The 24,569-nt window shown below is 55.1% G+C and overlaps 2 protein-coding genes and 1 long non-coding RNA gene across 4 annotated transcripts in view; 2 read left to right on the top strand and 1 right to left on the bottom strand.

Annotated features, from left to right (window-relative positions):
• Positions 1-3,180: 3,180 nt before the first annotated feature.
• On the top strand, positions 3,181-5,968 carry LOC115830847. The gene is made up of 2 exons (XR_004026349.1): positions 3,181-3,216; positions 5,265-5,968. It is a non-coding gene; the product is annotated as an uncharacterized LOC115830847 (long non-coding RNA).
• Positions 3,347-5,395, top strand: B3GNT8 (UDP-GlcNAc:betaGal beta-1,3-N-acetylglucosaminyltransferase 8). The gene has a single exon (XM_030795742.1). It carries the CDS (start codon positions 3,965-3,967, stop codon positions 5,156-5,158), a length of 1,194 nt encoding a protein of 397 aa, XP_030651602.1. The 5' UTR covers positions 3,347-3,964; the 3' UTR covers positions 5,159-5,395.
• BCKDHA (branched chain keto acid dehydrogenase E1 subunit alpha) overlaps positions 5,741-24,569 on the bottom strand; it is a 30,199-nt gene continuing 11,370 nt past the window's right edge. The window contains exons 2-9 of one of the 2 annotated variants that reach the window (XM_030795741.1): positions 22,728-22,907; positions 22,534-22,620; positions 16,554-16,662; positions 11,516-11,677; positions 8,371-8,574; positions 7,971-8,112; positions 7,572-7,743; positions 5,741-6,308 (exon numbers count right to left, since the gene is read on the bottom strand). In XM_030795741.1, the coding sequence (XP_030651601.1) occupies positions 6,138-6,308; positions 7,572-7,743; positions 7,971-8,112; positions 8,371-8,574; positions 11,516-11,677; positions 16,554-16,662; positions 22,534-22,620; positions 22,728-22,907 (1,227 nt within the window). In that variant the 3' untranslated portion in view covers positions 5,741-6,137. Of the gene's footprint in view, positions 6,309-7,571; positions 7,744-7,970; positions 8,113-8,370; positions 8,578-11,515; positions 11,678-16,553; positions 16,663-22,533; positions 22,621-22,727; positions 22,908-24,569 lie in introns of both variants that reach the window. The other variant, XM_030795740.1, reaches the window with a different exon arrangement.

The raw sequence follows: 24,569 nt of genomic DNA, 5'->3' as shown, positions 1-24,569 counted from the left end.
GTGCTCAACAGCTGTGGTAGTTGTGACAATTCTAAAGACCAGGGTATTGGATGGATTCTCCAGAGTGCCCTTGAGTGCCCACAGACAGTGACAAGCTTGGGTCTGCTAACTCAGCTCAAGTCACAGTCTGAGAACTAGACAGCTTTCATGACAGCCCCCAGATTTTGTTTTTTGTTTGTTTTTGAGATGGTCTGGCTATGTTGCCCAGGCTGGAGTGCAGTAGTGCGATCTCTCGGCTCACTACAACCTCCACCTCCCGGGTTCAAGCGATTCTCCTGCCTCAGCTTACCGAGTAGCTGGGATTACAGGCGTGTGCCACCACGCCAGGCAAATTTTTGTGTTTTTAGTAAAGACAGTGTTTTGCCATGTTGGCCACGCTGGTCTCAAACTCCTGGCTTCAAGTGATCCACCCACCTCAGCCTCCCAAAGTGCTGGGATTACAAGCGTGAGCCACCATGCCCGGCCTAAAAGTTTTTACTTCTTTGGAATGGGGTCATCTAATTGGACCCAGAGTAAACAGGCGATCTTGAACCCCCAAGTCACTCCAAGCAAGTGACTTATCAGCATCTGAGGAACCTACCAGCCTTCCTGTGCTTAGAAACCTTGTAATGTGGCCAGGCACGGTGGCTCACGCCTGTAATCCCAGCACTTTGGGAGGCCGAGGCAGGCAGATCACGAGGTCAGGAGATAAAGACCATCCTGCCTAGCACAGTAAAACCCCGTCTCTACTAAAAATACAAAAACATTAGCTGGGCATGGTGGCGGGCGCCTGTAGTCCCAGCTACTCGGGAGGCTGAAGCAGGAGAATGGCGTGAATCTGGGAGGCGAGGCTTGCAGTGAGCGGAGATCATGCCACTGCATTCTAGCCTGGGTGACAGAGTGAAACTCTGTCTCAAAAAAAAGAAGAAAAGAAACCTTGTGATGACCTCACCAGGGGCAGACACCTTGAAAGTGGTTGTCCATTCTTTTTTTTTTTTTAATTAGAGATAAGATCTCACTATGTTGCCCAGGCTGGTCTCGAACTCCTGGGCTCAAGTGATCCTCCCCTCTTGGCCTCCCAGAGTACTGGGATTACAGGGGTGAGACAGTTTTTTTTTTTTTTTCTCATGGCCAGCTCTTACACAGAAATAACAGATACACCCCATTCTTCTTAAGACTCACCACAAGCGCCCCTTGCTGCCTCTAGACCCATAAATACCTAGGGTCAAATCAGCTTGCTCCAGGTGAACAGGTGCCAGCTAGGACCTAGGCGGGAACAGCTTTTACACTATGAGAATGACAAGGCTTCGCAAATACACAGAGTCAGAAACTTGGGGAATGTGTGCAGAAGTGGATTTTAAGGATGTTACACCAATGAGGGTGGATGTAATGCTAGCTCAGGCCAAATTTACTGGCATGAGTGCACTTTCTAGAGCTTCTGGATTTCATGGGTTACCTTGTGCAGCTGGACATAGTTCTAATAGCTTGCTTGGGTGCCTAACCAGAACTTGGATCCAACAGTGGCCTAAAGTTAATGAGGCAGAGAGACCAGAACTGCCCTAGCATAAGATGGGTGAGGGGAGTCCCAAGGCTTGGGGAGACGGAAGTGTTGGATTGGAATGATCGTGTTCCACCAGCATGTCCACCCTCCAACCATGTTCCCCAAGAAGGCACCCCTTACTGGCCAATCCCATGAGAGTTAATCATTCTGTGTATTGAACTTTCCCTATTCCCATTCCTGTGTGGTTTCTCTCTCCTGATTGGACCCGGACTGAGGCACATGGCAAAGGCAAAAAGATAGGCACCCTCCGAAGCTTCCTAATGCTTCCAGGAGGAGCAGCACCCCCTACCCCCAGAAGCTAGATGAGCTCAGGGGGCCTGGAGTCCCTCTCTCCCAGCCCCAGGGTGGAGTGGGCTTGCAGACTCCCTCAGGAGGTGCTCGGGCCCCTGCCCCCAGCCCCTAGCTGTCATTTCCCACTCCTACTATTATTCCATTAATATTCACCACTTCCTCCCCATTCTCTTCCTCCAGCTGTTCCCACGGGCTCCATTATTCAAACTTGCGGGGAGGAAATCAGGGCTGGACAGATCATCAACTGCTGCTGCTGACAGACTGTGTTCCTGCTATGATGGGGACAGGCCTGCCCCAAACCAGGGTGGAGTGAAGGGGTCAGCCCAGGCTTAGTGGGAGCCCCTTAGTCCTACCCCATGTCTTGGGAGGTCTTCAGAGAGCTGATACAGTCCCAACAGCAGGGGCCCCTGGAGGGCAGGGATGCAAACACAGGCAAACACCCTCTCCTGCCCCAGGGGGCTGGATGTGAGTGTTCCCGGAGTCACAGTGTTGCTGGGGGAGGGGCGGGGCCCAGGGTGAGGCTGGCTCCAGGGCTGGAGGTTGGGGGTAAGGTAGGAACGGATTCCCACCCTGCTGGGCAGGCAGCCTGGGTGCCAAGAAGGATGGAGGAGGTACAGGGGGTCAGCTTAGCTCCCGGGGTTCCCTGTGGGCCCCACCCCGTCACCCTCTATTGCCCTTGAAGCTCCAGTCTTTTCCTCTCCTGTTCTTCCCCTTGGCTCCCTCTCCACCTCTCCCCGGGTCTGGCTCGGAAGGCTGAGTCCCTCCCCTCTGCCCTCCACCTGCCTCTCTCAACCTCTCTTTCCCCATGAGCACCCCACAGGGCTTCTGCAACCCCTTATCTTTCTTGCCATCTCCATTTCCCTCCCCCTCTCCCTCCTAGCCACCTTCCCACTTTCCTGTCTTCTCTCTCTCCCCCGCTCAGCTCTCTCCATCGCCTGTCTCACCCCAGTTCTCCTCTCTCTGCTCCCTGGCCGTCTCTTCCCTCTCCACAATGTCTGTCTCTCCTCCTCCTCACCAGCCCCCTTCCCCCCACCTCACCCTGACTGGGCAGCAACAACAAACATCCCTCTGGCAGGCCCGCCGATCTCTTCCCACTCAGCACATTCACTGCCGCCTCCTGGCCATGGTCGCAGCTGGGTGCCAGCCTCTCAGCCTCCCCATCTCTGCCTCAGTGGGACCCTGCCTCACCCTGGTCACTCTAACACTCCCCCGCCCAGGCCCAGCCCTCAGCCCCACCCTCCCTGGCACCCCCTCCCTCCCCAGACCCTGGTTCTCCCCTCCTAGGCCTCGAAAAGCCCCCGTCTTGTTTCTGTGGCTGCCCCCTGCACCCTTCCCAGCTGTCTCACCAGAAACCAGCCCTAACACGCCAGAGCCCCATCTCTCAGGTCGGCCTCCTGCCCTCCTGCCCTCCTCCCTCCCTCCCTCCCTCCTGCCTCAGCCCCGCCCCGGCCCCTGGGGCCCTCCCTGCTCCCGCTCCACTCCCCTCCCCGCCCCGCCGGACTGGCTGGGCAGGGCTGGGCCCGGCCGGTCGGTCGACAACGCAGAGGCTGGGGCACGCAGATCAGAGGGAGCTGAGGGAGGCCTGACCTGAGGCCGGCATCGGGAGCTGGTGGGAGCCAGACCCAGAGGTAAAAAGGCATGGGATCCCTGGTTCCCCAGTCCCTGGGGTGGGGATGTTGCGGGAGGCAGGCTGGGTTTCTAACTCCAGGGAGCTAGGAATCGTGCTCCTGATTTCCTGGTGAGGGCGATAAATGGAGGGAGAGGGAGGAGATAGACGGCAAGGTCCCTTGTCCTAGATGGAGACAGGGAAGAGGTAGACCCTTGGGTTCTTAGGAAGGTGGAAGCATTTGGATGGAGTGGGAAGAACAGGGTGCTGGTATGGGATTGGAATGGGGGATTCCTAGGTCTAGGAATAAGGACCAATGGGGTCCCTGGGTCAGGGGAGCTGTTTAGGATCTGGGACTGAGAGAAGCTGTTATGGGGATTGGCGGGGACTATGGGAGATTGTGAAGTTTACTGCCTCGGGCCTGGCTGGGCCCTCTCTGGAGGCCCATCCCCACACCCCAATGGCCTCCGTGGCTCCCCTGTGGCTCCCTTGTAGCTCCCGCGGCCGCCCCTTCCCTGGGCCAGGTCATGCGCTGCCCCAAGTGCCTTCTCTGCCTGTCAGCACTGCTCACACTCCTGGGCCTCAAAGTGTACATCGAGTGGACATCTGAGTCCCGGCTCAGCAAGGCCTACCCCAGCCCCCGGGGCACCCCGCCAGGCCCCACGCCAGCCAACCCTGAGCCCACCCTACCTGCCAACCTCTCCACCCGCCTGGGCCAGACTGTCCCGCTGCCCTTCGCTTACTGGAACCAGCAGCAGTGGCGGCTGGGGTCCCTGCCCAGTGGGGACGGCACTGAAACGGGGGGCTGCCAGGCTTGGGGGGCCGCCGCCGCTGCTGAGATCCCTGACTTCGCCTCCTACCCTAAGGACCTCCGCCGCTTCCTGCTGTCAGCAGCCTGCCGGAGCTTCCCACAGTGGCTGCCTGGAGGTGGTGGCGGCCAAGTCTCCAGCTGCTCAGATACTGATGTCCCCTACCTGCTATTGGCCGTCAAGTCAGAACCAGGGCGCTTTGCAGAACGACAGGCCGTGAGGGAGACGTGGGGCAGTCCAGCTCCAGGAATCCGGCTGCTCTTCCTGCTAGGGTCTCCTGTGGGTGAGGCGGGGCCTGACCTAGACTCACTAGTGGCCTGGGAGAGCCGTCGCTACAGTGACCTGCTGCTCTGGGACTTCCTCGACGTCCCATTCAACCAGACGCTCAAAGACCTGCTGCTGCTGGCCTGGCTGGGCCGCCACTGCCCGACCGTGAGTTTCGTCTTGCGAGCTCAGGACGATGCCTTTGTGCACACCCCTGCCCTGCTGGCTCACCTGCAGGCCCTGCCACCTGCCTCAGCCCGAAGTCTCTACCTGGGTGAGGTCTTTACCCAGGCCATGCCTCTCCGGAAGCCAGGAGGACCCTTCTATGTGCCCGAGTCCTTCTTTGAAGGTGGCTACCCAGCCTATGCAAGCGGGGGTGGCTACGTCATTGCCGGGCGCCTGGCACCCTGGCTGCTGCGGGCAGCAGCCCGTGTGGCACCCTTCCCCTTTGAGGACGTCTACTCTGGCCTCTGCATCCGAGCCCTGGGCCTGGTGCCCCAGGCCCACCCAGGCTTCCTCACAGCCTGGCCAACAGACCGCACTGCGGACCACTGCGCTTTCCGCAACCTGCTGCTGGTACGGCCCCTGGGCCCCCAGGCCAGCATTCGGCTCTGGAAACAACTGCAAGACCCAACGCTCCAGTGCTGACTCTTGGTGGGGAGGGCGGAGGTGCTGACCTGGCCTGGGCCCTGGCCTGGGCCTCTGGGGCCTGCCCCTGGCTCAGCCCCTCCTTCCAGGTCTTGATGGGAGGGAGGAGGGCCCAGAAGCTAGACAACTTAAGCCACTCCTTGGCCTCCCCAGCCAGGGGCCTGGGCAGGAAAGATGGGGTGGTGGACTGTTTTTGCCTACTTTTTGTTTTTGAAAAACATGCACTCCCCACTCTGAGGCCTGGGGTTCTTTTTGCATCTGTGGGGCCCTGGAGTGGTGGGAAGCAGGGCTTGGCTACACCCTGACCTTTATCCTGGATGCTCCCCTGCACCCTTGCTAGGCAGGGCTAGCTCCACTGGGCTCCCCATCACTCTGCTGGACAGCAGGCTTGCCCCATTCTGTGAGAGAGCCATCTCTGGAGGACCCCCCACCCCCATCCTGTCTGCTGGAGCTAACCTTCCAGCTTGCAGAAGTTTCCAGGGGAAGTAGGTATCTCAAGGGCCTTGACTTTATTTATCTAAGGTGGAGAAGCTGGGGGTGGCCTCAAATCACCCCCAAACTCCAGGAAACAGAGACCAGAGGTGGTAGAGAGCCAGGCGCAGAGATGCAGTTTATTCGTGACCTCTGCTGGCCACTCATACCTGCGCAAGCTCCACAGGCTGACCTGCCATGTCCACCCCATGCCCAGAGGGGCTTCTAGTCCTGGATGTGCCCTCACCCAGCCCCTGGGAGAAGGCCCTGTAACAACAGGTGAAGAGGGGGCTGACTGAGCCTCAGCAACTGCTGCAGATACTGTCCCCTGACAATGTAACAGCCTGGAGGCGCAGGGGTGAAGAGTGGCAGCCGCCCTGGCCACTGAGTATTTTAGAGGGAGCTGGCTGGGGAAGACGGTGGCGTGCTGCCAGGTCCCCCTGCTCCCCTTAGAGTGGGGCTACCTCTCGGGGTAGCTGAGGGCGGGTGGGGGTGGGCTGAGCAGGCCTCACTTATCGAAGTGCTCCAGGGGGTAGTGCTCCCCGTAGGTCTGCAGGTGGCGGGCCAGGGACTCCTGCTGCTTGCGGAGCTGGGTGGGCATCTCTTGATAAACGTCTGAGAAGAGCAGGTTGGGGTTGGGTTTGGGCTTCCGCTCAGCCTGCTCAAAGGCCTCCATCACCTGTGGGGACATGGGGCAGTGGGCAGGCAGCCGGCCTCCCATGCAGGACCCTGCCTCCTCCTGCGAGGCCTCGGCAAGGAGTCAACCACTCCAAGCCTTTGTGTTCCCACGTGGACAATGGAAATGATTATCCTAGCAGAGGTGTAATAAAAACCCCAAATCCCAGCAGGGATCAGGTACTATGCAAGTGTGTGGAATCATTTAAGGCTTTCAGCAGCCCTAAGAGGTAGGCAACTAAGCAATGAGGAAACTGAGGCACAGAGAAGGGCAGGGACAGGATGCACGGTGCTGCCCTATGCCGGGTGCTGCCCTCACCACTGGGCTGCACGGGCCCTGGCTCCTAATGACCGGGCCAGGGAGGGTGGCACACTGACTCTGGGCAGGGCATGTACACTCCACCACGGTTTGCCACCTAATCCTCAAACCAGCTTCTTTTTTTTTTTTTTAAGAGATAGTCTCGCTCTGTTGCCCAGGCTGGAGTGCAGTGGCACCATCTCCAATCACTGCAAGTTCCGCCTCCCGGGTTCAAGCGATTCTTCTGCCTCACCTTCCCGAGTAGCTTGGACTACAGGCATGCACCACCACGCCTGGCTAATTTTTTTTTTTGAGATGGAGTCTCACTCTTGTTGCCCAGGCTGGAGTGCAATGGTACGATCTCAGCTCACTGCAACCTCTACCTCCCAGGTTCAAGCAATTCTCCTGCCTCAGCCTCCCAAGTAGCTGGGATTACAGGCACCCGCCACCATGCCCGGCTAGTTTTTGTATTTTTATTAGAGGCGAGGTTTCGCCATGTTGGCCAGGCTGGTCTCAAACTCCTGACCTCAGGTGATCCGTTTGCCTTGGCCTCCCAAGGTGCTGGGATTACAGGCGTGAGCCACCGCGCCCAGCCCTAATTTTTGTATTTTTAGTAGAGACAGGGTTTGAACATGTTGGCCAGGCTGTTCTCGAGCTCCTGACCTCAAGTGATCTGCCACCTTGGCCTCCCAAAGTGCCGGGATTACAGGTGTGAGCCACCATGCCCAGCCTCAAACGAGTTTCTGAAATGGGCACCACCAGCATCCCCTTTCAAAGACAAGGAAGTGGAGGGCAACGTGCCAAGGACACAGAGCCAGGACACACATGGCCCCAGCAGCCTGGCTCCACAGGCCACATCTGAGACTGGGGTTATCCCTGAGCCTCTGAGTTCGGTGTTCTGCAAATCCTTCCCGAGCTCTGCAGGCCGCAGCAGCCCTCGGCACACCCTCCCGGGTGGGGCACCCTCACCTTCTTGCGGGACTGCTTCCTCCAGGCCTTCTCCTGCTCCTCATCCCACCAGCCTTGGCTCAGCAGGTAGTGCCGCAGCCGGGAGATGGGGTGGTCCTGCTTGTCCCAGTAATTGACCTCGTCCACTGAGCGGTACGCTGAACTGTCGTCACTGGTGCTGTGGTGCCCAATCCTGCACAGGGGCAAGGGGCCCCAGGTCAGTGTGGGGCTCCCTGGAGTGGGGGTCAGGAGGGAGGATGGGGAATGGACTAGGGAAGGAGGAGTGGAAACAGAATAAAGGCAAGGGGGAGATGCAACATCAGGTGATAAGGCCATGTTTTGGAGACAGTGATCGATATGAGGAAGATGCTACGGTGGCTGTCAGCGCTGTGGGGGTGCTGACAGGGGAGCGGCAGGCACCTGTAGGTCATGGCCTCGATGAGGAAGGGCTGGTTCTCTGCCACAGCCCGGCGTCGGGCCTCCTTTGTGGCATTGTACACAGCAAACACATCATTACCATCCACGCGGATTGACATGATGCCATACCCAGGGCCTCGTGCTGCTGTGGGGACACAGAGAAGGCGGGTCAGGCCAAGGCTGAGATGAGGAACATGCACGAGGCCAAGGGGATGAGCAGGGAGAGGACAGAGAGCAAGGCTGAGTGCTCAGGACCTCAACTCCTGTGGCTGACCAAGTGCCAGACGCCACAGGACACAGGACGAGAACCAGGAAGGAGAGCAGGGGTGGCAGGAAGGTGGCAGGACTGGGGAGGGAAGGAGATGATCCCAGCGGGGTGGGGGGCAGCCAGCAGAGCCCATACCAATGCCATCGCCGCGATACTGCTCGGAGGTGGGCGTGGAGATGGCGTAGCCATTGTTCCGGCAGAAGAAGATGATGGGGCACTCAAGTGTGGCAGCGAAGTTGAAGCCGGCATGGGCGTCCCCTTCGCTGGCCGCCCCCTCGCCAAAGTAACAGATGACCACCCTGTTGGCGTTGGCCCGCTTGGCTGCGTAGGCCGCCCCCACCGCTGCAGGGGATGAGAGGGTGGTGAGCAGGGGCGGAGACTCACACGCACTCACACTCATTCGCACTCACACTCATTCTCACTCACATGACCCAGGGCTCGAGCGCGGCTCAGGCCAGCAGTCACCAGGCTTCAAGGGGAAAGGAAACACCTCAGCTCCTGATGCCCTCCAGCATCTGCCCACCCAGGTCTCTTCTCGCTCAGCTGAAAGCAACTCCACCCTTCCAACTGCTCAGGCTGAAGACTCCAGTATCATCTCCAAGCCAAACTTCCCGCCATTCCCCACATCTACTCCACCTTCAGAACCTGACCCCTCTTACCTCCTGCTCAGCACCACCCTGGTCAAGCCCAAGTTGCCGAGCAGCCTCCTTACTAGCCCTTCACACACTGCCCAATCCCTTACCCACAGGGCAGCCCGCGGATTCCATGAAGAGGTGAGCCAGGCCAAGGAGGAGCAGACTCCTCCCCACCCACGGCTCCTGTTCCACTTTGAGTAAAAGTCAACATCCCTGCAAAAGGCAAAGGCCTTGAGGCCCCACCCAACCTGCACCATCTGCACCCCCCACCACCTCCTGGACTTTACCTCCAACCACCCCACACCCGCTCATCCCACACCCGCTCACTCCACACCTGCTCACTCCACACCCGCTCACCCCACACCCGCTCACCCCACACCCGCTCACCCCACACCTGCTCACTCCACACCCACTCACCCCACACCCGCTCACTCCACACCCGCTCACTCCACACCTGCCCCTCTGGGCTCCTCCCGGCTCCTCAAACACACCAGGCTCACACCTGCCTCAAGGCACCACACAGCTCCCTCCCTCACATCCTCTGGTCCATGCTTCAGTGTCACTCTAGTGACGCCCCCAGCCACCCCACAGTGCACCACACCCCGCTGGCTTGGCTGCTCCCTACAGGACCCCCACCCTCATATACTCCAGGAGTTCCCTCTCCATCTTTGTTACTGTCCGTCTCCCCCACCACGATGGCAGCACCAGGAGGGCTGAGGTTTGCGTTGCTTTTGTTCGCTGCACTTGGAGTGGCACCGGAACACTGCAGGAACTTCGTGCATTTGAAGTGACTTAGCAGGGACCCAGAGGGAAGGTTAGGGCCAGGCCCCAGCCTTGTGGAAACCCTATTACCTTTAGCTCAAATGCCCCCTAAATGCCCCCTCCTCTGAGAAAGCTTCCCTGCCCACCTCCCACCTAAGAGGCTCAAACTGCTTCTTGTTCCCCAACAGAAGAACACTATGAGCTAAGGGGTGTGGAGCCTTCTGCTGTGCTGGGCACAGTGCTGAGGCCTGGAGAGACACAAACGCATGCATCTTGGCTGCCCTAGGGCAAAGAAGCCAGAGCCCAGACCAACCCTAGATCAGGCTACAGGCCCCGGAGGGCAGGAAGGGGCTCCGATTCCTTGTTCTTCACACTATGAGGGTGCAGGCCTGGCACCCAGTGGGTTTGCTTCCCAAACAAGCCTCTTATAAGGGAAGGGGCTTCAGGGCACCTACAGTAAGCTTTGGGGACGCTTGCTTGACTCTGAGAACTGAGGCAGACAAAGGTCAGGGCCAAGAACCCAGGCTCTGGAGGCACACAGTCCATGACTCGAGTCCCTGCTCCTCTCCCTCTGTGCCATATGACCGTTAGCGAGTGACTTCCCTCTTTGACTTCAATTTCCTTTTTTTTTTTTTTTTTGAGACAGGATCTCACTTTGGCTAGAGTGCAATGGCACGATCTCGGCTCACTGCAACCTCTGCCTCCCAGGTTCAAGCGATCCTCCTGCTTCAGTCTCCCGAGTAGCTGGGATTACAGGTGTGCGCCACCATGCCAAGCTAATTTTTGTATGTTTAGTAGGGACAGGGCTTTGCCATGTTGACCAGGCTCCTGCACTTTTTTTTTCCCACTTGCTTGCTCTCTCTCACATACACACAAAACACGGGCATCCTGCTCTTGAAAACAGGAACAAGAGCAAATAATAACCTCTGTCCCCATGGCCACAATGAAGGTCCTATTAGATGATGAACGTGAAGCATTGGCACAGTGTAACCTGGTGCACACGTTGGCTATGTTTGTGAGCAGACAAATGCAGTGGGCATGTGGTCACACGGGCTTCAGGCCCCTGAATGGGGTGGGGACAGCAACACAGCCCTCTTCTGAAGGGTCCCAGACAAGAGGTGCATTCAAAGTCTGGAACACAGGCCGGGTGCAGTGGCTCACATCTGTAATCCCAGCACTTTGAAAGGCCAAGACGGGCAGATAACTTGAACTCAGGTTCAAGACCAGCCTGGCCAACATGGTGAAACCTTATCTCTAAAAAAAATACAAAAAATTAGCCAAGCACAATGGCATATGCCCATAATCCCGGCTACTCAGGAGGCTAAGGCAGGAGAATCACTTGAGCCTGGGAGGTGGAGGTTACAGTGAGCCGAGATCGCACCATTGCACCCCAACCTGGCTGACGAGAGTGACACCCTGTCTCAGACAAAAAAAAAAAAAAAAAAGTGGGCTGGGCACAATGGCTTATGCCTGTAATCCCAGCACTTTGAGAGGCTGAGGCGGGTGGATCACCTGAGGCCAGGAGTTTGAGACCAACCTGACCAACACGGTGAAACCCTGTCTCTATTAAAAATACAAAAATTAGCTGGGCCTGGTGGTGCACACCTGTAGTCTCAGCTAATCAGGAGGCTGAGGCAGGAGAATTGCTTGAACCTGGGAGAAGGAGGCTGCAGTGAGCTGTGATTGCACCACTGCACTCTAGCCTGCGCAACAGTGCAAGACTCCATCTTAAAAAAGAAAAAAGAAGTCTGGAGCACAGACCAGGACTCTAGTGGTGTCACCAACCCAGAATTGCACCCAGAAGGGAGGCAGAAGAGCTGAGGCCTGGATAGGGGTGTGACACTGGTCTGCATATGTGCAAGGTACAGGGCATGCATCCTCACCCTGAGGGATCTGCGTGGCCAGTGGAGAGGAGATAGTGACGAAGTGGCGTTCCTTGCAGCCGTAGTGGACGGGCATCTGGCGCCCCTTGCCCAAGTCACTGATGTTGCCATAGCACTGGGCCATGAATAGTTCCAGGGGGTAGTCCCGATACATCAGCACACCTAGGAGGGGAGGAGGCAATGGTTAGCCGAGCGGGCAGTACAGGGGGTCAGATCAGCCCTGTGGGTGACCTGCAGCATGCCGGTAGGCAGACAGAAAAGCTCGGGCTTGTTTTAAGAGGGAGACTGATGTTCAGACTGACTGACTCTGCCCAGCAGGGCCAATCTGATTTTTCAAAAGAAAGCAGAAATCTAGCCTTTTTCTTTCTTTCTCTTAGTGAGATACTGTGTGGTCTTTAAGTGCTTTCAACTAATTCAATTACCTTAAAGAACTATTCTAACCATAAATCATTACTATGGCCAGGCATGGTGGCTCATGCCTGTAATCCCAGCACTTTGGGAGGCTGACGTTGGAGGATCGCTTGAGCCCAGGAGTTGGAGACCAGCCTGGGCAACACAGTGAGGCCTCGCTTCTACAAAGAAAAAAAAATCAAAACATTAGCCAGGCATGGTGATGTGTGCCTGTGGTTCCAGCTACTTGGGAGGCTGAGGCAGAGGATTGCTTCAGTCCAGAAGTTCAAGGCTGCAGGCAGCTGAGATTGTGCCACTGCACTCCAATCTGGGCTACAGAGCAAGACCCTGTCTCGAAAAAAAAAAAAATTCATCATTATGAACCAAATAAGAGCACAGACCACTAATTTACAACTTCTGGACTACAGAGGAAGTACTCTAACCCATGTATGGCAGTAAAACCTTTTCTTCAAACAAAACCTCTGGTGAACACCCACCTCCCCATCAAAGGGAACCGCTCCAGGTGAAGGGGGCCCTTCCTCCTGAGTTAGAAGACAGAAGGGGGTTTGTGATTGCCCTCGGACAAGCTCTTTGTCCCGCCTGGATAGTGGGACAATCTTCACACCCACACATTCGGGGCAGCGCTGTGGATCAATGCTGCAAGCACTCAGAGCGGGAACATTACTCAGAGGGAGCTCTCTAGTACAGTGCTTTCCAAACCCTTTCTTTACCGCAGACCCAGTCTTTAGATAGAAATTTAATGGGGATCACATTACACACAGCAGTTATCTTTTTTTTTTTTTTTTTTTTGAGACAGAGTCTGGCTCGGCCACCCAGGCTGGAGTGCAGTGGCGCAATCTGAGCTCACGGCAACCTCCGCCTTCCAGGTTCAAGCAATTCTTGTGCCTCAGCCTCCCAAATAGCTGGGATTCCAGGTGTGTGCCACTACATCTGGCTTTTTTTTTTTTTTTTGAGACGGAGTTTTGCTCTTGTTGCCCGGAATGCAATGGCGCAATCTTGGCTCACTGCAACCTCTGCCTCCCGGGTTCAAGCGATTCTCCTGCCTCAGTCTCCTGAGTGGCTGGGATTACAGGCATGCGCCACCACATCCAGCTAATTTTTGTATTTTCAGTACAGACGGGGTTTCTCCATGTTGGTCAGGCTGGTCTCAAACTCCCGACCTCAGGTGATCCACCCGCCTCAGCCTCCCAAAGTGCTGCAATTACAAGTGTGAGCCACCGTGCCCAGCCCACTTGTTGATATTTTAGTTAGAGTTGAGGGTGGCTAGCATTACTTCAACATTCAACTTTAATACAGGTTTACTAGTATTTTCTGACACATGCTTTTGAATGGACATAATACAAATCCACATGTCGCTGTGCTGCATATGTAACAGATGGAAACAGGAGTTGCTCTGGTTAAGGAGGGAAAAAAAGGCCTTGTAGAGGGTCAAAGAAGGTCCAAGGCACTGATAAAGGATCTTGGAATCAGGCTTTCTCAGAATGTGGTACTGGGTCCACCCATGTGAGAAGGACTGGGCAGGGGCAGGGGAACGTACTAAAAGTACAAACTTGGCAGGCTCAGTGGCTCGTGCCTGTAATCCTAGCACTTTGGAAGGGTGAGGCAGGTGGATTGCCTGAGCTCAGGAGTTTGAGACCAGCCTGGGCAACACAGCGAAACCCCGTCTCTACCAAAAATTAAAAAAAAATTAGGCAGGTGTGGTGGCGTGCACCTGTGGTACCAGCTATTCAGGGGGCTGAGGTGGGAGGATCACTTGATCCTGAGGCAGAGGTTGCAGTGAGCTGAGATCATGCCACTGCACTTCAACCTGGGTGACAGAGTGAGACCCCGTCTTGAAGAAAAAGAAAATATAGATTCACAGGCTGATTTGCACCAGGAAACTCCAGGTCCAGTGGGAACTGCTACTCTTGCTTGACACCTGCCACCTCTTTTCTTGTTGGTCTGAGACAGGATCTCACTCTGTCACCCAAACTGGAGATGGGTGGTGGAATCATAGCTCACTGAAGTCTTGAACTCCCAGGCTCAAGCAATCCTTCCACTCAGCCTCCTGAGTAGCTGGGACTACAGGTGTGCACCACCACACCTGGCTAATTTTTTAATTTTTTAGAGATGGGGGTCTCGCCATGTTGCCCAGGCTGGTATCAAACTCCTGCGCTCAAGCAATCCTCCCACCTCGGCCTCCCAAAGTGCTGGGATTACAGGCGTGAGCCACTGCATCTGGCACCTGCTTCCTCTTAACACTCCTTTTCACTGGGCGCCACTCCCTGCCGGTGCCACCACTGATACTCCACGTATAGCCCTGGGAAGACAGCCAAGGGTGGGAAACAGCAAGAGCTGTCTCTGGGTCAGACTGCCATGAAAAGACTCGGCTCCATTCCTTAGGAGAACGTGGCCTGGGCCCATGACCTCACCTCTGTTGACTCAGGTTCTTACCTGGCTTTTAGAGTTGACAGTAATGCCTGCCTCTCCTGCCTCACATGGATGGGGGAGGTGCCTCAATGAGGCAACACCATTGGGGCCTGCCCTAACCTCACCCAGTGTGCCCTCGCTCTGCAATGCAGTGAGGGGAAATGACAGTCTCCAAGGCTAAAGAGCACTTATAACAGCACCTTGGCTGGCCAGGCGTGGTGGCTCACGCCTGTAATCCCCAGCACTTTGGGAAGCCAAGGCAAATGAGTCACTTGAGGTCAGGAGTTTGAAACCAGCCTGACCAACGTGGTGAAACCCCGTCTCTACTAAAAATACAGAAATTAGCCAGGCATGGTGGTGCATGCCTGTAATTCCAGCTACTCGGGAGGCTGAGGCAGGAGAATCACCTGAACCTGGGAGGCAGAGGTTGCAGTGAGCCAAGACTGTGCCACGGCACTCCAGCCTGGGCGACAGAGTGAGACTCCACCTCAAAAAAAAAAAAAAAAAAAGGGCCAGGCGCGGTGACTCACGCCTGTAATCCCAGCACTTTGGGAGGCGGAGGAGGGCGGATCTCGAGGTCAGGAGATCAAGACCATCCTGGCTAACACAGCAAAACCCTGCCTCTACTAAAAATACAAAAAATTAGCCAGGCGTGGTGACGGGCGCCTGTAGTCCCAGCTACTCGGGAGGGTGAGGCAGGAGAATGGCGTGAACCCGGGAGGCGGAGCTTGCAGTGAGCCGAGATCGTGCCACTGCACTCCAGCCTGGGCAACAGAGCAAGACTCCAACTCAAAAAAAAAAAGGAGAAGAAAAAAAAAGAACAGCACTCTGGTGTCAAGAGCCCAGGGAAGCGCTGCCTATCATGATGAAGACCACTCTTCTCACTTCACAGACGACAGACAGCATCACCAAGGCAAGTGGCCTGCCAAGTGAAGCCCAGAGTGGGTCTGACTCAACTCCTTACCCTGCACCATGCTGCCTCTGCATGAGTCCCATTTGCAGCTGCCCAGACACTTTTGCTGACCCTCAGTGCTGGACAGTCATTTCTGCAGAGGCGGCCAGCTCTCCCACGTGGAGAGATCAGCGGCTCCCATGATTCCCATGAGGCTTGCTCGGTCCTGCCTCGTGCCCTCACAAGAGACCCCTTCAGCAAAAACAGGTGCAGTGCTCAGCACAGCTGGCGGGGGCCCGGCTTGCTGCCTGGTGTCTGGAAATCTTTTTCTGCACAGTTGACACTCAACCTCAGACAAACACCACAGGGCGTTTGCCCTTCTAGAGCCACGTGGTCTGGCCCAGCTGAAGGGCTGTCCCAGGGCGAGTACCCGATCATGACACCAACCCCTGGCCCTGAGCGCTTACTCTGTGCTGAGGGCACTGTGCCAACTGCCCCAAGACTCCCCTCAACAGCTGTCTTAGGAAGGGCTACCATCCCCCTTACGAATGAGGAAACAGAGGCACAGGGCAGTTAAGCAACTTGCCCCAGGCTGCGCAGTGTCTAAGACAAAGGGTTAAGATGTGCCTTCCTGGCCCTATCAGTGCTCGCTGACACTCAGAGGGTAGTCCCCATGCAGGGCCCCACACCAACAAGCTCCCTGGAACACCCCACTCACTGCTCCCTGGGCTCACTCCTTCGCTCCCAGGCACTCATTCCTGCTCAATGATTTTCTTCATTCCTGGTCTTTGACCCTTCCTTCCTTTCACTCATCCGGGCCTGCCGGGCCCCTCTGATCTTGCACCACACTCAGGTCTGTCAAGGTTCTTCCACCTGCTCCTGCTCCCTGATGGATACAGCACCTGAGGAGGGGCCAGGCGATCACTGCACCAGGCAGACAGGGTCTCCAGCACAGGCCACACCCACAGCAAATGCTGACCTCACTGTGTCCTCCCAGCGACCCTTGGATGCAGGTACCATCATAATCCCTCTTCTGGAGATTAGAAAACTGAGGCTCAGAGAAGGGAAGTCACTTGCCCGAAACCTGACAACTGGTAACAAAGGGTTAAGAGCACAGACCCTGAGCCACTACACTTCCTGGCCTTCAGAGTGGGAAGACCGCCCCCTCTAGAGTCCTGACCCTGGCATGTCTCTTTCTTGCTTGGAAAGCTCTTCTTCCAGCTCCTTAGACCTTCCTGGCACTGTGCTGCTCCTGGAAGAACATTCAGAAAAACTAAATTGTACACTTCAATGGGGACCACAGGGCCAAACCACGGACAGACGTACCTGCCTCCCGGTACTGGCCAAACACCAGGTCCGTGTTGTCCAGGGCGGCAGCACTCCCCACGTGCGTGCCCTCCTCACCATAGTTGGTCATGTAGAAGGAGATCCGGCCCTGGGGGTGGAGAGGGGACCGGGGACCCACACTTGGTTATGCTGGGCAATGACAGAGAGCCATCCAAACCCGGCCCAGCTTCTGACACCTCCATGAATTTGCAGTCTTCCTGAAGGCCAGTCCTGGGCCAGGCCATGCTGGGGTTCCTGCCTTTATGGAGACACTGCCAGACTGCTTAGAACTGCCAGAGGGATCGAGTCGCTGTCATAGGAGCCCAAAGGAAGCACCTGTTCCACCACGGAAGGGCATCGGCGAGGACCAATAAGCAAAGATGGGGTGGGTGGAGGGTTCCAGGCAGAGGGAACGATAGACCACGAGGCCAGAAGGGCTGGGACATATAGTGGTAGGGGTGGAGAAAGATGAGGAGGGAGAGGAAGGTGGCACCCAGATAACAAACGGAATGATACATTGATTTTACTCTGAGAATAGTGGTAACCTGCCGACAGTCTTCTCAAGGGAGCAATGTGGTCAGACCTGTGTTTTAGAATTGCTCTCAGGCTGCAGTGAGGGAAATGGAGTCATCAAGGCTGATTGCAGCAAGCCAGGAGAGAGGGGGCAGAGGCCCAGCTTGGTAGCAGAGGGAGGCAGGAGAGGAGCAGGTGGATGTGTCTGAGGAAGCTGAGCTGGCTGTGCTAGGGGGCAGCAGACCCTGTCAGCTGGCCACACCAGTACCCAGTTCCCTTCTCCCAAATCCCCTAACTTGAGCCTCAAAAAGACACGCGCTCAGGTCCCTGGCCTCCCTTGCAGCCAGAGGTAGCCGTGGGACACAGTTTTAGCCAGAGATTTCCGTGGAAGTCTGCTTTTGCTTTCTGGATAGAAGAGACCACTGCTGCTGGTGCCAGCCCTACCCACTCCCTACTTCTTCCTGCCTTGCAGACAGCCATGAAGCCTGGACATGCAGCAGCCATGCTGTGAACACGAGGCCACAAGCAGAGCATGAAGGCCAACTCACCAACAACAGTGAAGCAGAGAGAGGCTGGAGCTGGGTCTCAGAGTGTGCTGCTGAGCAGCTGAACAGTTCCTAAAGAAGTATCTACAGACAGGCTAGGCGCGGTGGCTCACACCTGTAATCCCAGTACTTTGGGAGGCCAAGGCAGATGGATCACTTGAGGTCAGGAGTTCGAGACCAGCCTGGCCAATATAGTGAAACCCCATCTCTACTAAAAATACAAAAATTAGCCGAGTCTGGTGGTGGGTGCCTGTAATCCCTGCTACTTGGGGGGCTGAGGCAGGAGAAGCTCTTGAACCTGGAGGCGGAGGTTGTAGTAAGCCAAGATTGCGCCACTGCACTCCAGCCTGGGCGACAGAGGTAGACTCCGTCTCTAAATAAATAAATAAAAATAACATAAAAGAAAAGAAATATCTACAGCTGGGTGCAGTGGCTCACAACTATAATCCTACCATTTTGGGAGGCCGAGGCAGGCAGATCACCTGAGGTTGGGAGTTCGAGACCAGCCTGACCAACATGGAGAAACCCCATCTCTACTAAAAATACAAAATTAGCCAGGTGTGGTGGTGCATGCCTGTAATCCCAGCTACTCGGGAGGCTGAGACAGGAGAATCACTTGAACCAGGGAGGCGGTGAGCCGAGATCATGCCATTGCACTCCAGCCTGGGCAACAAGAGCAAAACTCTGTCTCAAAAGTAAAAAAAAAAAAAAAAAAAAAAAAAGAAGTATCTACAGACAGAGGGAACGAGAGGGGAGAAACGGATAGCAAGGGGAGGATAGCAAGGGAGAAACGGAGGAGACAGGGATGAGAAGAGGTTTCTGGTGTGGGCGAGCGGGTGAATGCTGGTGCTCTTCACTGAGAAACAGACTAGGTGAGGCAAAGGAGCATGCCTGGGAGGAAGATGTCGAGGTCAAGTTCAGACAGGATTAGTTTGCTGTGGGACATCCCGGGAGAGAAGCCAAGCAGGGCTCTGAAAAGCAGTCTGGCTGGGGCTCTGGGCAGCCCTGGCATACGGATGGACATGAGATCACACAGGGCCATGTGTAAAGCGGAACAAAGGCAGCCTGGCCAGAACCCTGAGGGACACCCCGGGGCCAGCGCTCCTCGCAGCTCGGTGGCGCCCTCCTCCATGTGTTCCCAGGCCTGGCTTTCCCGTTGCTGTGGGGGAAACTGATGAATGTGTGCTTTCTTCTAAGTGGGGAGCCAATTAAAAGTTAATGCACACTCCAGTGCCAAGTGAGTGGGCGGTGCTGAGTACTGAGGGCCTGGCAGGACTGTCCAGGTTAGCGTGGGGAGGAGCCTGCGACCAGCCCCCTGAGGATCAGGACTCGGGGCTACTGGCAGAGGCTCCTGGTTGCCTTCCCAGTATCCTATTCCCCTCCTCTGTTAACAGAGGTCTCAATCTCCCGCAGGCAGCAACTGCCAGGACTAAAGGATTATTAATACATTTCTCAGTCTCCCCTGCAGCTAGGAGTGGCCCATGAAATGTATGCAGATGTCACTAGGTGGGACTACTCAGAAAACTCTATAAAGGTGGGGGTGTGGGATAGCTGGGATGTGCCATGTCTGGCCTTCCACCTTCCCTCTACTTCCTGCCTGGAATGAGATGTGATGGAGAGAGCTTCAGCAACCATTTTGGCTCATGAGGGGAACTCAGAGAAGGTAGAAGCCAATGCTATGAGTGGCGGATCTAAGCAATGAAAGAGAACTGGGTGTCCAATGACATCATGGTGCCACCAGACCTGCCCCAGAGCACCTGTTTCCAGACTCTTTTATTTTTTTTGAGACGATGTCTCCTTCTGTCGCCCAGGCCGGAATACAGTGGTGCGATCTTGGCTCACTGCAACGTCTGCCTCCCAGGCTTAAGTGATTCTCCCACCTCAGCCTCCTGAGTAGCTGGGACTACAGGCATGCACCACCACACCAGGGTAATTTACGTACTTTTAGTAGAGATGGGGTTTTGCCATGTTGGCCAGGCTGATCTCGAACTCCTGATCTCAGGTGATCCACGCACCTTGGCCTCCCAAAGTGCTGGGATTACTATGAGCCACTGGGCCCGGCCCAGGTTTCTTTTATTCAAAAGAAGAAATTACTCATCTGTATAGGCTACTGCTTTTGTTTTTATTTGTTAGGGTTTGGGTTTTTTTTTTGTTTGTTTGTTTTTTGGAGTGGGAAAGAGGTCTGTAATTCACAGCTGAACACAGTCCTAACAGAAGCAGGGTGCACGGTGACGGGTGAGGTGACCTTACTGAGGGCTTCCTCTATGTCAGCCAATGGGCACGAACCCTACTTGCTGTGACTCACAGAATTTCTATCCCTACCCTCCAGGGTGGTTCTATCATTAGCCTCATTCTTTAAAACAATGAGGAAACGGAGGCAAAGACAAGAAAAATCACCTGTCCGAAGTCACAGCTGTGACTGGACCCAAGTCCATTGGACTCCAAAGCCTGTGTGCGCAGCTCACAGCCGGGCAGGAGGGAGCCTACGCGTGCAGGGGTGGTGTGGCCTGGCACTGAGGCTGTGGAGAGAGGAGCAGAAAGCACCGAGGCCACGGGAGAACAGGCAGGCAGGGTGGCCAGGAAGGGCTGGACTTGCTCCTGTGGGTGCTGGATGCCCAGGGAAGTTTCTGGGCAGGGTGAAGACACTACCCTAACTCGGCAAACCCACGCATGGGGTTCCTGTGAGTGAGAAAGTCTGGGAGTGGGCTGCCTGCCTGAATCCACACAGGGTCCACAGCAGGGTCACCTGGGCGCCTGACACAAATGCAAATTCCCAAGCCTGGGAGAGGTCCTGACCCCATGAGAATGGCGGACATCCGAGGGCCTGCCTGCCCAACAAGCTTCCCACTTTTCTCAGAGGAACCCCTCAGCCCTGCCCTTCATCTCTGTGGCCTGGGAGATGAACTCTACTCCTCTACTCTCTCAGTTCCTGCGGGGGGCACATAGCCTGGGCTTGGCCAGTCACAGTTATTGGTTCATGACAGGGTCTATGACCAAAGCTTGGCCACTGACTGCCACCTCCGGGCCTTGTGCTGAACCATTAAGGACCATTCTCTTTCCACTGCTAAGTGAAAAGGATAATAATTGCAAGGTGGATAGGGTCATCATAAATAAGAAGAAGCTAATATTAAGTGGTAGCTAAATGCCAGTTTTGCTGTTCCTAAGGCCATTACATATGCCACCATCAAGCCTCACACCAACCTCATGAGGTAGGTACAGATAAGAAAACTGAAGCTGGGTGCAATGGCACTTTGGGAGGTGCCAAGGTGGGAGGATCACTTGAGCCCAGGAGTTCAAGACCAGCCTGGGCAACAAAGCAAGATCCCATCTCTACGAAAAGTTAAAAACATTAGCTGGGGATGGTGGTCCGTGCCTATAGTTTCAGCTGTTAGGGAGGCCAAGGCAGGAGGATTGCTTGAGCCCAGGAGGTCATGGCTACAGTGAGCTACAAGTGCACCACCACACAACAGCCTAGGAGACAGAGTGAGACCCTGTAAAATAATAAAATAAAATGAAATAAGTAAAACAAACTAGGCCAGGTGCAGTGGTTTATGCCTGTAATCCCAGTACTTTGGGAGGCTGAGGCAGGCAAATCACCTGAGGTCAGGAGTTTGAGACCAGCCTGGCCAACGTGACGAAACCCCATCTCTACTAAAAATACAAAAATTAGCTGGGTGTGGTGGCGGGTGCCTGTAATCCCAGCTACTCAAGAGGCTGAGACAGGAGAATCACTTCAACACAGGAGGCAGAGGTTGCAGTGAGCCAAGATCATGCCACTGCACTCCAGCCTGGGCAACACAACTAGACTCTGTCTCAAAAAATAAAATAAGAAATAAATAAAATTTAAAAAATAAAATAAAATAGCTGGCCAGGCGCGGTGGCTCACGCCTGTAATCCCAGCACTTTGGGAGGCTAAGGCGGGCGGATCACGAGGTCAGGAGATCGAGACCATCCTGGCTAACATGGTGAAACCCCGTCTCTACTAAAAATACAAAAAATCAGCCAGGCGTGGTGGCGGGCGCCTGTAGTCCCAGCTACTCGGGAGACTGAGGCAGGAGAATGGCGTGAACCCGGCAGGCGGAGCTTGCAGTGAGCCCAGATCACGCCACTGCACTCCAGCCTGGGCGACAGAGCGAGACTCCGTCTCAAAAAACATAAATAAATAAATAAATAAAATAAAATAAAATAAAATAGAAAACTGAAGCACTGAGGTTTTAAACAACTTTCCCACGACCACAGAGCTGGAAAGGGGCAGAACTAGAACTTCAGTCTTACAGACTTGCTTCAGAGCCTGTACCCTACACCCTTTCTCTGCCTCCTCTCCATGAGCCAGGAGCTGCCAGAGCCTACCACCGCTTGAAGAGAAAGAAAGCCAAGGCAAAGAAGAACAGAGAGAGAGAAGGTCTAATGACAGCTTTTGAGCCTCCTGGATCCAGCTGTGCCCCAAAACAGGACCCTCTGGATGTATAGTCATTGGAGTCAGTAACTTCCCTCTTTGTTGACACTGGCTTGACTGGATCCTTGTCCCTGATACTAGGATTTATCAGGGGATCACAGCCCATTTCACGTGGGCCTAGGGCGGTCCCCTGGAGCACTCCAAGAAGCACTGGGGACCCACCCTGTTTCTCAGGACTGTGCGTTTCCAAGAGGAAGGGCTGTCAGGCCTTCTCCCTGCCCTCTCCCCACATAGGCGAGCCCCCAGCCAGGCACACAGTAGGTGTTTTTTAGTGATCAGGTCCATCCTTCTGCCCTAAGGCAGGACTGCTCTCACACTTTTCCTCCAGATTCCCAAGAGAACCCTCAGAACTCTATGGAACCCCCAAAAAAGAATCTCTCCTCCTTGAGAGCCATCCTTTGGCCCAAACACAGGTAGAGGACCTCAGGTAATTCCAGCTCCCCACCCCAGTCCTGTCCCCACGCACCTGCCGCTGAGACTCATAGAGGATGCGGTCCATGGTGTTAAGCAGTGTCATGCTCTTATAGAGCTTCAGCACCTTCTCCTTCGGCAGCTGCGGGTGGAGGCACAGACAGATGTGGGGTGGTTGGGACCAGAGAGGAGACAGGCAAGGGGCCTGGGCGTGGGGGGGCAAGGGAAGTCGGGGAGGCCGCCTCTCACGTGGGGGTCCTCGCTGGGGTTGATGATCTGGCCTTGCCGGTCCATGACGCGGTAGATGGGGATTCCAGAGATGACGTTGGGCTGGATGAATTCCAACTTGTCTATAAACTCTGCCGAGGCCCCTGGGAACTGGGGCTTGTCATCCAGAGATGAGAACTGCTGCTGCTGCCTGTGGGGGTGCTGGGGAAGAGAGCAGAGGAGACCGCCTGCATCAGAAGCAGCACCCGGGTTTCCGCTGGCTCAACCCCGACGGCAGGCAGGCGGCATGGCGGTTGAGCACGTGGCCCCAGTGAACTCTTGAGCCTGACTCGCAGGGTCTGAGCCCCAACTCCAGCACTTTCTCACTGCGACACCTTGGGTAACTGACTACAACTTCTGTGTCTCAGTTTCCCCATCTGAAAAACTGGGATGAAAACAGTAACACCTATCCCATAGAACTGTTATAAGATTAAATGACTCAATAAAGTGGCTGGCAAGTCAAGAACTGGTAGCTATTACTATTCTCATTACCATAGGCCCAAACTCTTCATCCTGGCATTCGAGGCCTCCCCATTCTGGCCACAGATGCCCCCTCCTCTCTCTCTCCCACTGTGACCACAGACACACATGCCAACTGCAGGATGCCCTCTAGGCATCCAGACCAGCTCTCTTCTGATCCCTATACCATACACCAGCGAAGCTACTCAGGACAGAGCTTAAGTCTTTGAGCTCTTAAGAGTCAGACTGCCGGCCGGGCGCGGTGGCTCACGCTTGTAATCCCAGCACTTTGGGAGGCCGAGGCGGGCGGATCATGAGGTCAGGAGATCGAGACCACAGTGAAACCCCGTCTCTACTAAAAAAAAAAAAAAAAGAGTCAGACTGCCTAGGTTCTAATCCCTTATTGCCTTTAGGAGGCCGAGGCAGGCGAATCTCACTTGAGGTCAGGAGTTCGAGATCAAAGTGGCCAACATGGCGAAACCCTGTACCCACTAAAAATAGAAAAATTAGCCGGATGTGGTGGCACATGCCTGTAGTCCCAGCTACTCAGGAGGCTGAGGCAAGAGAACCACTTGAACCTGGGAGGTGGGGGTTGCAGTGAGCCAAGATTGCGCCACAGCACTCTAGCCTGGTGACAGTGAGACTCCATCTCAAAAAAAAAAAAAAAAAATCCCTTAGAGGGTGATATGGCAAAGTAACTTCCCCTCTCCATGTGTCCTCTTCCTTGTCTATAAAAATGGAGAACCCCTCATGGAAATGAGAGGCTTAAACAAGATCATGTGAATAAAATGTTCAGCAAAGTATTTGTAAGCCACATAACAAATGCTCAAAACAATCTCAGCTATTCTCATTTCTCCTCTCATCTCTGCTTGCTTTACGAGGTCTCTTTCCCTATCACCTGGCAAACTGCTACATACGCTTCAGTGTCCACTCTGCTCCGGTCCCAGCTCCCTCTGCGAGCCCAGACTGAATCATTCAACAAATATTTGAGCATCTGACATGTTCCAAGCCCTGTGCTGGGTTCTGGGGACCTAAGACAGGCAAGATATCTGTCCTTGCTGCCTAGCAGGGAGGGCAGACACTGAACAAGTAACAATGACAGTGGTTCATATTATCCTATAGCAGAAGAAAGCGAGAGTAAGGCTTCCCGGGGGAAGTGATGTTAGAGCTGAAACCTGAGGGATAACCAGGAGGCAGGGAAAGCGCATTCTCGGCAAGGGGTATAGAACATGCAAAAGACAAAAAGTAGCCAGGCACAGTGGCTCACTCCTATAATCCCAACAGTTCGGGAGGCTGAGACCAGCCTGGCCAACATGGTGAAACCCCATGTCTACCAAAAGTACAAAAATTAGCTGGACGTGGTTG

Source organism: Nomascus leucogenys, chromosome 17 (genome assembly GCF_006542625.1).
Source record: "Nomascus leucogenys isolate Asia chromosome 17, Asia_NLE_v1, whole genome shotgun sequence".
Lineage (NCBI taxonomy): Eukaryota > Metazoa > Chordata > Mammalia > Primates > Hylobatidae > Nomascus > Nomascus leucogenys.
This window is presented reverse-complemented; position numbering and strand designations above follow the sequence as displayed.